Source organism: Podarcis tiliguerta (genome assembly GCF_965153285.1).
Source record: "Podarcis tiliguerta genome assembly, chromosome: 4".
NCBI lineage: Eukaryota > Metazoa > Chordata > Lepidosauria > Squamata > Lacertidae > Podarcis > Podarcis tiliguerta.
The window spans coordinates 20,288,706-20,304,845 of record NC_139537.1 but is presented as its reverse complement, the minus strand read 5'-3'; the positions used below and the strand labels follow the sequence as shown (position 1 = coordinate 20,304,845).

At 42.0% G+C, this 16,140-nt stretch overlaps 1 protein-coding gene across 6 annotated transcripts in view; it reads right to left on the bottom strand.

Moving 5' to 3' along the window:
• GRIA4 (glutamate ionotropic receptor AMPA type subunit 4) overlaps positions 1-16,140 on the bottom strand; it is a 217,865-nt gene that overhangs the window by 112,015 nt on the left and 89,710 nt on the right. For all 6 annotated transcript variants that reach the window (XR_014510180.1, XM_083436276.1, XM_083436277.1 and 3 more), the window contains exon 3: positions 11,663-11,902. Coding sequence is in view for 5 of the 6 variants with exons in the window: in XM_083436276.1 (XP_083292402.1) it covers positions 11,663-11,902 (240 nt within the window). In the remaining variant the exon portion in view is untranslated. The remainder of the gene's footprint in view (positions 1-11,662; positions 11,903-16,140) is intronic.

Below are 16,140 nucleotides of genomic sequence, written 5' to 3'. Positions count from 1 at the left end.
CCTCTTTTTCTAGAAAAAAAATAGCACTGCTTTGAACCATGCTGTGAATTTTCTTCCCCATAAAATTCCTTCCCCCTCCCACCCTTGAAAATGATTCCCCCTTCTTATTTTCTCCATATAAACTGGCAATCGAAGGATGTGGCTGATGATGTGCTTTGAAATTTCAATTCCCACAATCATTTCAGGAAATGACAGACAAGGAGGTAAGGACAGTGAGTCAGAACAGAAGCCTCCTGGAATCTCCCCCCTGTAAGCACTCCTCCCTTCACCCCTTTTTAGCCTGCAAGCAGAAAGCAACTGAGCTTTTTACAAACAGGTTATTGCATGCATTACTCTTGGGGTTGTTTTTTTTTCAAGAGCTCTCAAATTTTTGAGTGCTTGAAGCAGATTCTCACACAAAACTGAGCCAAACAGAATCCCATGCATCCCGACTTTAATTCCAACAGTCAGGCCGGATATTTATTAAACTCCTCCCAAGTTACATAAATCTTAACATATAAAGTGCATAAAAAATATTTATTCAGTAAGAATGTGTGACAGGTTTCACAAGTCTGGTGTTAGTGGTGAAGGAAATATGATATAAAACAGGCTCAGTGGATCTTGCTAAACAGAATGAAAAATGTGAGCCAATAAGTTATGGATCTCTGCCAATTTGCTGTGTGTCTTTTTTAGTCAATCCAGACTGGATATATGTGTTGGGGAGTAGCCGACTGATAACCACATCACATTATTAAATTTGGCCAGTAACAAAGGCATATATATGTTTCCTGACTACCACACCTTCATGCAATCTTATCTGGAAAAGGTTTTCTATGTTGTTTTTAAACTGGTGGTGAAAAAGAGAGAGAGAAACCTTCCCAATAATTGCTTTTCAACCAGTTACCACTCAATGCTCAATGCACCTAATCCTAACTGATCCCAACACTGATCACTGGGGATTAGCTCCAAAGTCATCTTGTATCTAGTTGGTTCAATGGCCAGTTGTTATAGGTGCACATCTTTTAGGATACCTAGAAATTCTTCACCGTTTGTTGTGACCTTAACACACATCTGTCATAACACGTTTTTCTTTAGATAATTCTCTTGATTTCAACCTTCAACGCTAGCCATTTTGGTTGTGTGTATATGATAGAATGCCCCAAGTACCAAATTACTTTTGATGCTAGCTCCTATCAACTGCCTTGATTCTGCTTGTACCTTTTGAATGTTTGGCTCTCAAATATTCAAAAGACATAAGGAGCTCCCAGCTGGCTCTTCCCTGCCCTTCCTATAAAGTTTGCGTCAAGAGATAACCATATACCACAGATTCTTCCCATCTGAGGTTTTCATTTCCCACCCACTTTATATCTGTTCTGGTTTAAAACTACACTCTCCACCTCCTCCATCTTGGCTCAGAAGCTTCTAACATTAGCATATAAAACACCTACACAATACCCTATTCAGATGTAGCTCTGTGAAGCTAAGGAGGTATGGATCTGACTGGTTCCTAAATGAAAGACTCCTGATGCTCTTAGCTTTCCTCAGTGCAAAGGGAGGTCCAAGTACAACAAAACAATTAACCCTCTGTTTATTTAATAAACATATTTAAGCATCTGTGCCACAGCCAATTAATTTTATTTAACCACCTGCACGTGCCCTTTTGGTAATAGTTCTCCCAAGCTTTTGAACATTTGTTGACTTTAGATAATCAAAACATATTATTTGTGATAATTTTGAATTTAGGAAATGTAGCTCTGGTTTCTTTTTTTGTTTATATTGGTTTTCCCCCCATTTCTCAAATGATCTGCATTATTTGTTCTCTTTTCTCTAAGTCTTATGACCCTGTTCTACTTTGCTAGTTTGCTCCTTCCTGGATATTGTTTGCATTTATTCTGCCTTTTCTGTACTTCTTTTTTTTTTAGTCACTTTTTTTTAGCTTAATAGGAAGCTGATTCATCTATACAGCCTCTCTTCCTTAGCTTCCTTATCTATTAAATCTGCTTTGAAGCATCCTCCTCTGAACATTTTATGCAAATTCCGTGGAGAATTTACAATAAGCCACCTAAAGGAAATAACTCGAAAAAAAGAAAGAAAATGTATTTCTTTTTTTTAAGAGAGAGAGAGCGCACACAATAAATGCAAGAGAAAGAAAGACAGAATTTACAGAAGTGATCTCATCCTTTATCCTCCCTATGCTTAAGTTTCAACCCCATACCACCAAGAGTTGTTCTCACAGAGCCCCATGGGTCCAAAGGCTGTTTGGTGGAGGCAGCCAGGGAGAAGTAAACACTTCCACTTGGTGGCAGTGAGAAGTTTGCAGGAAAGGAAGGGCAAACAGAGGCGGACACTGATTGGCCAGGTCTCCCTTCCTCACACAGGCTAGGGACCCATAAATGCATGTATTTCACCTTGGCATCACCAGATATCTAATCCTTTTAACTGGACGTGGCAGGGATAGAATTTGGGATCTTTCGCATGGAAAGCATGTGGTTTTCCATTGAGCTATGCACCCTTCCTTTTTCGGATGGGGATGAGAGGGTAAAGTCAAAGCCTTTAGAGAAAAGTGGATTTCCCACTTTTGAAATTAAGGAGACTTTCAGAAACTGGCTGGTAATATGGCATAGAGGTCTGCTGATCAAAGAAACCGAAGTCCTTTGGTGCAACTTTTTGGATCCTGGCCACAGAGAAAAAGTGGAGCCTATGGGAGTCTGTGATAAGTTCCTGGAGATGCAGCCCTTCCAGAAATTCTCACTGACTTAATGTTAGGTTTGCTTTATTCCAGTGAAGCAGCGGACATTAACTTGTCCCAATGTGTGTGCAAGAATGTGAAATAGTTTCAGGAAAGCTAGTAAGCTTCTGCTTTTGCAAAGCATGTCGTCCCCCCCCCCCCCATTTTTTAAATTTGCTTTTTTATACACACACACACCCATTTCAACAAAATGCGTGCCTTGTACCTTGTAACAGCTTTGGACGTTCGTCTATAGTCCTCAGATAATGCTTCTCAAAAGACAAGTTAATTTTTCTGAACTAGAAACTCAATTTGGAGCCCAGTTGGCACATATATTTGTTTTACATTCAATGTTTATTTGGCACCACTGCCAGGCCCTGGCAGCTGCCACTATGCCTGCCTTTGTTTCCCACAACTATGTGTTCCAGCGCTGAAGCCAACACCTGTGGCTGCATAAAAGGCTAAATACAGCAGCTGCCGGACTCAGATGTCCACAGTGAAATAAAATTCTAAAGCATACGAGTTTGGATGTGTGGCTGGCTTCCTCCTTTGACTCTTTTCAAGGCTTCCTTGGATGCCTGCTCTGCAGGATACTTCATTTATCAACTGTCTGTCAGCCAGTGTTACTGACCTTAGGTTTATTAGTGGCCTTGAATACCCCCATTTTATTAATGATGCACCAAGACATGCCAAAGAGGTAACTCTGAAGTAACTTCCTGGAAACCAGTGGCGTGCTTTAAGAGATACTCTGGTGTAAGACAATGAAGTTGACTCCAGCTGTACTTCGCAACCACTAAGGAGGATATCTGGCACAACAGAGGCTGCTTAAACAGGCTGTGTTTGGTATCCTGTCGAGAATATCACAGCACCTGTTTTCTCGGTGACAAATGTGGTTCCTATTCTGGAAACAAAAGGGTTTCTCCCTCACATTTGAGAATAATCCCAGCTTCTCCTTCACAATGAAAAATAAAAACAGCAGGAGACATCCTTGGGATGTGTGAAACCTGTCCCTTTATTTTCAAGGATATTTCCGCCTGCCCACATGCTGGCATCAAATGTTTGAGACGCTTATCGTCAAAAGCAGGTACAAAGTTTTGCAAATCAGATCTGAACAATTGTTACTTGCTGCATACAGATCACTATCCATCCAGGAGCACAGACACCAAGATAGACCTGAATCACTCTTGCGTACCATATGCAAAATTGTACAAAATTCGGTCCACCTGCCAATCATATTAACCGTGAACCTGCTGTCTACTCAGGACACTTATATGAAAATTAATTATCTGTTCTGTTTCACTTTCAGAAGCTGTATTCAGAGCATCCTAAAATACATCAAATATTTTGTTGAAAGTCTGAAATACAGGCTATAGGACACATAAAACTGGCATTAGCTTTGTTATATATTTTAACCAGGATATCCACACCAAATTGGTTTCTGGTTGTTACATGAGCAGTCGTTCATCATTATGAAAATGCACATGTCCGTTTCTAAATGCTATATGCCTGTATACCTGAAGGAGAATATTCACCCACATCGTACAGCTCAGACACTGAGATCCGGCTCTGAGGGCCTTCTGCCAGTTCCCTCACTGTGAGAAGTGATGTTACAGGAAACCAGGCAGAGGGCCTTCTTGTTAGTGGCCCTGTGGAACACCCTCCTGTCAAATGTCAAGGAGACACAACTTTCAAAATACAATTGAAGGCAGCCCTGTATAGGGAAGTTTTCAATGTTTGATGTTTTAATGTGGTTTTATAATTGTTGGAAGCCATTCTTAATGGTTGGGGCAATCAATCAATCAATCAATCAATCAGTCATTCAATGACATTAAACAACCTTGTCCATTCAGCTGGGTATCCAATAAAGTATATAAAAACACAGCATGGCAGTGAATTTATGGACATTTTGAAAGCATGGAATAAATGTGGGGTCATTACAGTGGTATCTCTGGTTATGAACTTAATTGGTTCCAGAGGTCCATTCTTAACCTGAAACCGTTCTTAACCTGAGGTACCACTTTAGCTAATGGGGCCTTCTGCTGCCGCCACACTGCCAGCGCGCAATTTCTGTTCTCATCCTGGGACAAAGTTCTTAACCCGAGGTACTACTTCCGGGTTAGTGGAGTCTGTAATCTGAAGTGTTCATAACCCAAGGTGTTTGTAACCTGAGGTACCACTGTATTTCATGAACTGAACTGCATGTTAATATCATTTGTTATACAAGATTTGGTTTTCTTTTCGAGTACAGTGGTACCTTGGGTTAAGTACTTAATTTATTCTGTAAGTCCATACTTAACCTGAAACTGTTCTTAACCTGAAGCACCACTTTAGCTAATGGGGCCTCCCGCTGCTGCCACGCCATCGCAGCACAATTTCTGTTCTCATCCTGAAGCAAAGTTCTTAACCCGAGGTACTATTTCTGGGTTAGTGGAGTCTGTAACCTGAAGCGTATGTAACTTGAAGCGTATGTAACCCAAGGTACCGCTGTATTCTGATACTGCATCCTTACCCACGGATATATATTTAAATAATTTGCTTTGAAACTCTAAAAATTGGCACATTTACTAAAAAGAAAAAAAAAGGTTTACTCTGCTGTATATGCTTCCTGTATTTTTAATCTGACCTCAGCCGTATTTGCAGGGCCTCCCAGGTTGCCTGCCATTTGAAGTATACAATACCAAAGGTTATGTAGGGGTTGCAACAAGCACTAAAGCTGCCAGCTCTTGTCTGAACAACTCACTCAAATGCATCAGATCGCCTGTGATCACAGTCTCCTGCTTACGGTTTGTGTTCAATATGACACTTTTTATCTGAGCAAATTTCAATTTACTCTTTAAAATAAAATCGTGCAGCACACTCTGCTGACTGCTCTGTGCACCCTAGCAATGCAGCTGTTCCCCAGCAAATCTACTCAAAGGTACCTTTCCAATGTGAATCAATGCTGCTTTCAACAAACATTGCCATGGTTTCCCAAATAAAGCGCTGCTTATTGTAATAATGATTAATCATTGTCACGGCACTTTTCATGCACAAGGTGCTTTCCAATCTCTCTCCCCCCCCCCCCCGACATTCACAATTACACCTCCTAGAAGGTCACTTCTCAAGTAATGGAATTATAGGCGATGGTAACTTACTCAAGAGCACCCAGTTCTTGCAGGGGAAGAAAAATAAAACACTATACACTGGTACCTCGGGTTAAGTACTTAATTCGTTCCAGAGGTCTGTTCTTAACCTGAAACGGTTCTTAACCTGAAGCACCACTTTAGCTAATGGGGCCTCCTGCTTAAAGTATTTTCATCCTTCGGCTGATGAAGGATGACAGATTGGTTTACAAAAGATCAGTATAAACAAATCGGTATATTAGCATAAATAAACAACCTGTTTAAAGTCATGGCGATAAGGACATTTTACCTCGTCGGGTGTTTCTGCTTCTTTTGGGCACCACAGGACCATTGGTTCAAAGCATTTAATATAGTACTCCATTAGAGCAATAATCAACTGAACATCCCAGGGTGGTTCACAACAGAAAATACAGTGGTACCTCGGGTTAAGTACTTAATTTGTTCCGGAGGTCCGTTCTTAACCTGAAACTGTTCTTAAACTGAAGCACCACTTTAGCTAATGGGGCCTCCTGCTGCCACCGAGCCGCCAGAGCACAATTTCTGTTCTCATCCTGAAGCAAAGTTCTTAACCTGAAGCACTATTTCTGGGTTAGCGGAGTCTGTAACCTGAAGCGTATGTAACCTGAAGCATATGTAACCCGAGGTACCACTGTATTCCGTAAACTACACTGGCTGTCACTGAAAAACTCATGCACTTGCTTTGGAAGTATTTCTGTCAGAAATCAAGCCCTGACTCAGAAGCTCAGCAGGTGAAAGGCAACAGTCTGCAGGAAAGCGTACACCTGTCAACAGACTCACAATTTAGTAAAGATTGTGTGGGCATGCTGAATGTGGTGAACTGGATTCTCCATATGGGGCCTCAACACACGATTGCTGCAATTTCCAGTAGGGCTGACTTGGGGTGCAACTGCAGATCCAGTTTTAATATTGGCACAACATATTGAATATTGAATTAACATATGAATATTGTTTAATTTTATTCATATGTTGAAACAATGGGCTTGTTCCCTACTCTTTCCAAAGTCTCCTCTCTCAGAATAATTATTTCCTTCATCCACCAATATGACCTAACCAAAAAAGTTTCATTCAATAATAGCGGGGCTGAAATTTCTCGGAAGATAATTTCTGAGAAAGACTGGCGGATAATTTCTCACTCCCCACCTGCCACCCCAAGCATCAGTTTTGCCACCCACAAAGAGCATGGAGAATTTTGGGAGGTCCTTTTCAATCAACTCCTCGTCTGTATGATTACAGTGACTGTTTAAACAGCTGTAAGCAGGCAAGGTATGGCAGCCTCACATAGAGGCTTCAGACTGCAGTGCTGGTTCATAAAACTGGACCTCTGTGCAGTGAATGGCATGGTGTAGTGGTTAAAACATCAGGCTAGGACCTGGGAGACCAGGGTTCAAACCCACTCAGTCATGAAGCTCACTGGGTGGCTTGGGGCAAGTCATCAATTCTCAACCTAACCTACCTCATAGGTTTGTTCTGAGGATGATATGGAGATGGAGAGGACAATGAGCGGAAGGAGCACCTTGAGCTCCTTGGAGGCAAAGTAAGAGACAAAGTGTAATAAAAAAATTACAAACTCCTCAGTAGCCATGCTGTTCTGGATAGAACTGCAAAGGTCCTTCTGAACTCATGTGGATGCTAACACTCAGAATCCCAGGGTGAAAATCAAAGTATCAGATGAATTTTAAGTCAACAACTAGTTGCTGGCATCCATCTGTCTCAAGAGACAATGGAGTTCACCTTTAGGGGTGAAGCCAGACTGCTATGTTAGCAGTAACAAAGTGACCTCCCCAGGGCGATAGCCTGGGCAGTGTGTATGGGGGGTCCTGGACTGCCCAGACAATGATCCTCCTTGTGGCGTTTGCCCATTCTTTTGAAAATGTCTGTACAGGACATTTTATCATATGTGGTGGGAATGTAAGAAAGTGAAGGGTTTCTGGGAGATGATATAAAATGTACTGAAGAAGATGTTGAAATATACATTTGTAAAGAAACCAGAAGCTTTTCTCTTGGGAATAATAGGAAATAAAATAAATAGAAAGGATTGCAAACTTTTCCAATATGCAGTAACAGCGGCAAGAATATTAATGGCCCAAAAATGGAAACAGGAGGAACTACCGACCCTGGAAGAATGGAGAACGAAACTGATGGACTATGCAGAACTGGACAAATTAACTGGGAAGATCAGATATCAACGAGACCATAAGTTCATCGAGGACTGGGGAAAATTTACAGAGTATATGTGATGAACAAACAACGCTAGTGGGATTTAAAGAAGCTCTGTGAAAGTTTGAGGAGTATTGTAAAAAAGAAAATATGATAGGGAGGGTATATTAAAAGGCAATATTAAATTTAGGGAATGCGTAACAAAAAATTTAATTACGGATGATTGGCAGAGAAGCTGAAGGAAGTCCAAAAGATGAAATTTGTGAAAATTTTCTGATATGGTGATATTTGTATAATTGTATTGAAAATGTAATAAAAATTATTATTTAAAAAAAGAAAATGTCTGTACAGGGGGAGAGAAAGAGTTAATAGGTAGACCAATAGAAAAGCCCAGAGGCGGAGCCTACTTGTTTATAAAAGGGCTTAGCCCGAGGGTTAGTTAGTTAGTTACTTGGCTGGTTGGGAAAAGGCAGTTGGGAAAGCAGTTGGCAGACAGATGGAAATAGAGAGACAGTTAATGCAGTTGGTTATTGTGTGAGGGGAGGTAGAAGAGTTAGAGACAGAATAAAATAAGACTAAGAGGGTAAAGGGTAACAGTGTTTCGAATGCTTTTAAGGTTTATTTGTGTTTGTAATAAACTACACTCTTTATTGTTAACTTAGAGCCAGTGTGATGTAGTGGTTAAGAGCGGTAGTCACGTAATCTGGGGAACCGGGTTTGTGTCTCTGCTCCTCCACATGCAGCTGCTGGGTGACCTTGGGCCAGTCACACTTCTTTGAAGTCTCTCAGCCCCACTCACCTCACAGAGTGTTTGTTGTGGGGGAGGAAGGGAAAGGAGAATGTTAGCCGCTTTGAGACTCCTTAAAGGGAGTGAAAGGTGGGATATCAAATCCAAACTCTTCTTAGTCTTGACTGAGACTAAGTGATTTACCGGGGAGGACCTGGTTGGTGGCAGCGGATTAGTGGTGTAAGGGCCAATAGCCCGTGAGACGACCAGGGGCTCCGTACGAACGCCACACTCCTCTTGGCCTCAATGTGGTCCAAAGGAAAGCAAAGCAATATATTGGCACCAGCTTGGCTCCAGGAGTTGCCGAAAGGAGGCATACAAGGCGCCATCCAACCATCTTAGCGACTGCCAGATTTGTGGGGGGGGGGGGGGTTACTCCTTAGCCTTCTCTTCTCCTGAAGATATCCCACAATGGGATATCTTAGGATCAGAGTTTTCCTTCTCCTAGATGGGTGACCTTTCCAGTTTCATGAGCCCCATCTGCCCCTCACTTCTTTGACTAAAGCTTTTGAAAAGTAAACATTACTTCTAAAAGGGGAAAAAAAGATACCAATACTGCTTTAGTATTGAACTATAATATCAGTTATGATACCAAAATGACTTTGTGGGAAATACATTTATCTAACTTGTCTAGACCATTTCCTTATTTAACTCAAAACCTAATAATAAACTGATTTCTTTCAGCTCATTGGCAGTGCAGCTTCCAGCCCTCCTGCTTTCAGCTCAGCCTTTGTCAATTGTGTCTGGGTCCTCTGCAACTCTCTCTGTTCCCGCTTCATTCTTCTGATTTCCAACTCTTAAATAATCCTGCACACTTCATAGTAGTTTCCCTATCCAACTTCTTAGCCAGTCAAAAGGGCTGTTCAGTTTTATAAAGTTTCAGGTTCCCATAGTAACTAGGCTTCCCCACACAAATTTAACCTTCCTAAGCTTGCCTGTTGCACCTTTTATGAGCTTTCAAACCCCCTGGCAAGAACAGACTGAGCTTTTCAACTACAAACAAACACACGAAATTGGCTGAGGGTTTTATTCCTTCACACAACACATGCAGTTAATTAATGTGCGGGTGCCTGATGATCGTCTTCCAAAGCAAATACTCTATTCCGAACTTAAAAATGGAAAGTGTAATGCTGGTGGTCAACAAAAGAGGTTTAAAGACTGTCTCAAGACAAATCTTTAAAAATGTAGTATAAACACTGACAACTGGGAAACACTGGCCTGGGAGCGCTCCAGTTGGAGAACAGCCTCCAAAAAAAAACGGCAAAAAAACCCTATATTGTGTGGGGGAGGGGAGATGCATATTTACATTTTCATTGTATTTTTTTCAACACAGAGCCTTGTGACACCTTAAAGAATAACAATCATAGCACCATGGGCTAGAGGCCACTTCATCAGATGCATTTGACAAATTAGGTCTTGCCCCCATGAAATAGTATGCCATTATAAAGTTTTTAAATCTTTGCAGTGCAAACGCTCTTCGCTGTTTATGCTGTCACGAAGTAACAGACCTCCCATTCTGGTTTTTTTTTTTCAAATGCAGAAAAATCCACCACATAATAACTATTTCATCTCCATTTCAAAAATGCATTGAAGATTTTAGAGTTTCTGAGATAAGTTCCTGAAGAAAGGTTTACAAAGTGTGCTGTCAGAAATGAGATTCTGAAGCCGTCCTTGGCGTGTCATTGCATACTTCAAAATGGTGCGCCTGTGATTAGCCTTTGAAATTTTGATGAGAAAAGGTGAATTCAGGCTAGGGACTGATTTGGTGGTTTTTGTTTTGGTTTTTGTTAAAAAAAATAACACTGCAAATGTTTTTGGCTTTGCATAAAGGAGTACAATTGTTTATTTGTTTTCCTACTTGATTCCTAATTACTTCAGTTTGATCACAGAACAGATTGCAAGGCAGGAACGACTAAAAATGTCAACAGCTCAATAGGGTCCATAGATATGGTTTCAAAGCTTTCTTATCTGAGCATTTTAGAAACAAAGAAGAATAAAAAAATGATTCAGCGTAGACGTGAGCGGTACATGCAAAGGTGCACAAAGTCATCAGCGCAGCAAATCGTGCTAAGGGAGGGCTACAGTTAACTGGCATTGTTTGTTGAGAAAAGTCGGCATAAAATAACACAGTGGATATTAAACCACAGCTCAAGTTCATATTGTAGATAATTCTATGATACAGGATGTGATGCAGTTACCAAAACATAGGAAGCTGCATTTTCCTGAGACAGACCAATGTTCCATTTGGCTCACTGTCGTCCACAATCACTGCCAGCAGCTCTCTGGAGATGCAGACAGGAGACACTCTAGCCTTACCAGGAACCGTCTGCATGCAAGACAGACCCTGTGCCACCGAGCTGCAGTCCTGCCTCACTGCTATGTCCTTCAAGCCTTGAATCTCACCCACTGAAATTAATTAGAGTTAGAGGCGCTTACCTGTCTGTTGCTGGATTGTGTGTATATTTATTTCAGGATTATTAACCCTCAGCGCTGAACACTTTCAAACGACCCATCAACAAGATTGTAAACTTCATAACATTAAGTGAGTCTAAGAATCATGAGGTGTTTGTCTGTGCATGCTTTTAATGGCAACCCCCTCCCCCACTTTTCATTTTGGAGCCCTTAAAACATATTGCTGTTATTCTGAATCTAATTTTTGTACCAGCGAAAGCTAAAACCTACTGTAAAATAAAAGCCAGTAAGTCCCATTGAGTTCAATGCTGCTCACTCTCAGGGGATAGAACTGCAGCCTACATTAAGAATGCGAAGTCCCCCCCCCCAAAAAAAACCCAGGATCATATTCTTTCTAAGGTGCATAAATGCATCTGGCTGTAAACGAATTGAGCAGAAAGCTGTTATGTTACTTACCCCTGTCTGTGTCATAAAGAAAGACAAACCGGTTCCATTTATAGTGGCCCAGCAAGCTTAGCAGTGCTCCCTGTAAGGAAGGCCTCAGTTGCAGCACAAACTGGCTCTCGCCCTCAGTGGGAAAACTCGGCGTGATGAGGGAGATGTGCAAGGCGCTGCAGAATGAGGTCAAGGTGTGTACTGATCTTTTATCGTACAGTCCAAAAATGGCGAAAACTCCTCTTGAATACTGGGAGCAGACTGCAAGAAAGCAAAACGGGGAAAAGGTGTGATTAAAAAACAACCAAAAACACTTCCTGCTTATTAAGATAGCAAGATCAACATCACAACCATGGATTAGGAGGGGGCAGCTGACAATATGCAGGAACATTGTCACGCAATTCTGCAGCAGAGCTAGTGGCCGTTGAGACTTTCACAAAATGGTAGTATGAAATACATGAGCCATATGTCTACATCCTTTGAGGACAAAAGCCATAGTAGGTCCATGTTAGAACACATGCTTTATAGGCCAAAGATTCCAGGTTCAATGCCAGACACCTCCAGAGCTAGGAAACACGCTGTGTGTCAATGGTCAAATCTTTTTTACAGACAGCATAAAGTAAAAGTATCTACATACATAAGCAGAGCATGCTAAATAGGCTATAGGGCAAGTATAGAAGTAGGGGGTACACATACCTCAGTCATACCTCGGGTTACAGATGCTTCAGGTTGTGTTTTTTTGGGTTACGGACCGCAGAAACCTGGAAGTACTGGAACGGGTTACTTCCGGGTTCAGCGGTTGCGCATCTGCAGAAGCACTAAATCGCACTTTGCACATGCGCAGAAGTGCCAAATCACAACCCGCACGCATGCAGATGCCCAGTTGCGGGTTGCAAACGTGCATCCCACATGGATCACGTTCGCAACCTGAGAGTCCACTGTACTCATTCTCTTGACTACGAGAGACCAGGCTATGATAAAAACACATAAGGCACAAAAGTCAAGCAACAATTACTTTTTTTTTAGATGCAAACCTTCAGTTTTAGGCCTGTTGTGGGGCACATACTATACCATTGATGTATATCAATCACAGCAGCACAATATCTGGCGATTGGCGTGTCCTGCAAATTTGTGTATTATTGGCAGAACACTGCTGTGGGAAGCCCTGGAGAGGTGCTTGCCAGTGCAGACAATGCTAAGCTTGACTGGGAGCTCCCATCAGCTGTTTAAATGATAAATGCACATGCTGCTTCCCCTCTGCTAGATAGCTGATCTGCTAGCGAGGAATATGACATAGCCAAAGTAGATGTAACCAGATGTGAGGAGAGATAAATAAGCTGCTGTGAAAAATAACAATAAAGTGGAACTTTGTTTCCCGTGTTTCAAGAACATTCAATTTATTAAAAAAACCTTTAAGCACAGGCTCAACGGCACACATGGGAGGTCTCGGCACAGATGCAAAGTTAAGAATGCTTAGTGTTTACGGGAACTAATGCCCTGATAGGTACCTCATAAAATGTCATCTATGGATCCCCTGTTTCTTTTCACCAAATCTTTCAAGCCTCAGCAGTCCAAAATATCCATAAACCACAGCAATATCACTCACATAACTCTAACTTCCAGAACTTTGAGACAATGACTTACACGTTCACTTAAATGTACTCTCCAAGGAAAAGCGGAAAATGCCTGCTTAGTGTTGCTAGATCATATGCCAAATTGGAAGGTTGCAGCTTTGTTTGCATAAGTGCCAACTAAAGAGCACATTGCAACTCAAAAGGCATTCTTGTTATATATTTTAATTAATTATTAGGTTTGCATTCCATGAATAATTCTTGTGAATTATCTCTAAAGGCTTTTTCAACCCAGGATAAGTTTTTGAGATAATAGCTGAAGCTTGCAAAGCATTTTTATGTAAACTAAATGGGAAGGGAAAATTAAATTAGCTGTAAATTAGCTTTACCGAAGTATATATTTTTTTTTCTTTTACAATAAATTTGAATATCATAATGGCACAATTTGCAAATCATCTTAACAGACACTGCTGCTGACAGCACACAACAATAATTTGAAAGATCTTCACTGGAAATAAAAAAGAATAGGAAAACCAGGACTTTGAAGGATTGGGTAATCCTGATAATGGCGCAATCTCTATTATCCTCTACGCGGCAAAGTTCATCCTTCTCTTAATTATAAGAAACTAAGGCAGATTAACACTACTAAAATCACCCCCTCCTGTAATTCAAAACATGCTCAATTTAAAAACTATTTATCAACTTATTTCTCAAACATGATAAGAAGGAAAGGATTGTTAGCAGCTGCTGGAAACTAAAATACAATTTTCCAATGCATCAGTGTTTTGCTAACAGATTTTTAACAGCTGTCAGAAAACCGAGGAATCAATGTGTGAATGGAAAGATAAAATGAGTGGCAAAATATAAGTGGTATTCCCTTAAAAGTGAAAGTTGAAACCAATCCATGTGACTGTGTTGAAGCATTGGTGACTGTAAGTGGAGACCAGAGCTGCACCTTCGCTCTGCAAATCACAGCAGAACTGACTTGGAGTAACCACCAACCCTACCATTCACTGATAATGTCACGTGATGATACAGGGACATCACAGATAGCCTTTCAGGTGCAGTTTCAGGAGAGAACCAGGTTCAGCAGTGAGCCAGAACAGCTGAGGGGTAGTGGCAGTGTGGGAGCAGAGGCTGGAGGTGGTGCAGGAGCAGCAGTAGTAGGCAGAGCAGAGATACAGGCAGAGAGTATGAAGGAGGAGGATGAGAAGTCAGAGGAGGCATGGCTTGGAGGCAGCGAGAGGAGGAGATGGAAGAAACGAGGGAATGGATAAAGGACAAGGCAACTGAGCCAGAATTGGCCTAGAGCAACGGTTCTCAACCAGTGGGTCCCCAGATGTTGTTGGACTACAACTTCCATCACCCCTAGCTAGCAAGGCCAGAGCTCAGGGAGGATGGGAGTCCAACAACATCTGGGGACCCACAGGTTGAGAACCGTTAGCCTAGAGGAAAGAGAGGAGGAGAGAAGATCAGAAGGAGAAGTCCAGAACAAGAAGCCTTGGGGAGAGCTTGGATGAATGGAGGCTGTAGAAGCCAGCAAATAGAGGTGAGCCTCCAAAGATTGTAATCTAGGAAGCAGGGAGAGAAATTTCTCCCCGGGAAAAGACAGCTACAAAGCAGTCTAGATCCCTACATGGCAGCAGGAAAGGTGCAATGGATAGGTCTTAGAATCTGCATGGCTTCCGCAGAGGACACTCCACTGACTTAGCGCATAAAGAGGATCATTGAGAATCTGAAAAGGGGTTTATGAGCCGAAGTAGCAGCAGAGTTCAAGAGAGAGCATTCCTTACCACCTTCCATGTATACAGTCAGGTTGGCTCTTATCACCTTCTGTGTGGTTATGTTACTCACATAGACAAGTACATGGAGAAATTATATGGAGCATTATGAGGAAGGTTTTAATGATTCTGCAAGTTGAGCTTTCTGGCATGGAGTCCAGTCTTTTGGCATGATTCCATACATGACTGCAGAAGCAGTGACCTGTGATCTTGACAGCGGTTTTGTTACAGCTTGGCTGAATGAGCGCCATTAGAGATGCAACTAGAAGGATAGAAATTGTTGCAATTCCCAGCAGTTCTGCTCTCCATCGGTGAGAGATGGAGAGGCAGCTAGAAGAGACCCAGCCAATTCTATGCTCCAAATCACTTACAGCCCATAAGTATTGCCTTCCCTGGGAACCAATATTTCTCCCAAAGGCCTGCATTTCATGAGACTCCCCCCTGCTCAAATTCCAGCCCTATCCTACCCATTGCCAAGCCACACAAACATATCAGGCTGACAATCTAGCTGCATGAGTCTCCATTTCAATGTGAGTAGCCTTAGGCTTAGCCAAGCCCATGCTGCAAGGGAAATGGGTCCACAGCTTTCTGGGAGAGCTGCAGCTCAATGTCAGAGCCAACCTAGGAATGACACTAGACAACATCTGGTGGTGGGATGCTAAGAAGTGCCTCTCCATCACCACATATGATCGTGTTTGGTGCCATGTGAAGGTTGGGTCTAACATTGAGCTACAGTTCCTCCAGAAAGGAGGCAAGACTCTATAGTGGAAAGTAGTTAGTGTTAGAATTCCTGCTCCATGATTCCAGTCATGGGATTTTGTCTTTCACATGACGGTGTATGTTTTGACTCCACAGAGTGGGAAGTGACAGAAACAGGAAGTTTGTGTTACTGTGTTCCGTGAAGTGGGACTATTGTCCTCTGTTCTTTTTCTTTGCTGTCTGATGCTTGAGAGAGAGGGAGCCATGTTGCAGTGCTCCGTGTGTGTTTATATGTAAATAAAGTAGATTAGCCAAAATGCTGAGTTGCTGAGGTCTGTCACACAAGGTGCGCAAACTCTGCAGGTCCCTAAGTGTGCCGGTGTCAGTTGGCATTGGTCGCTGTGATGTTCGTGCTGAAGAAAGCTTATGAAGCTCCCGAACGCTCGAC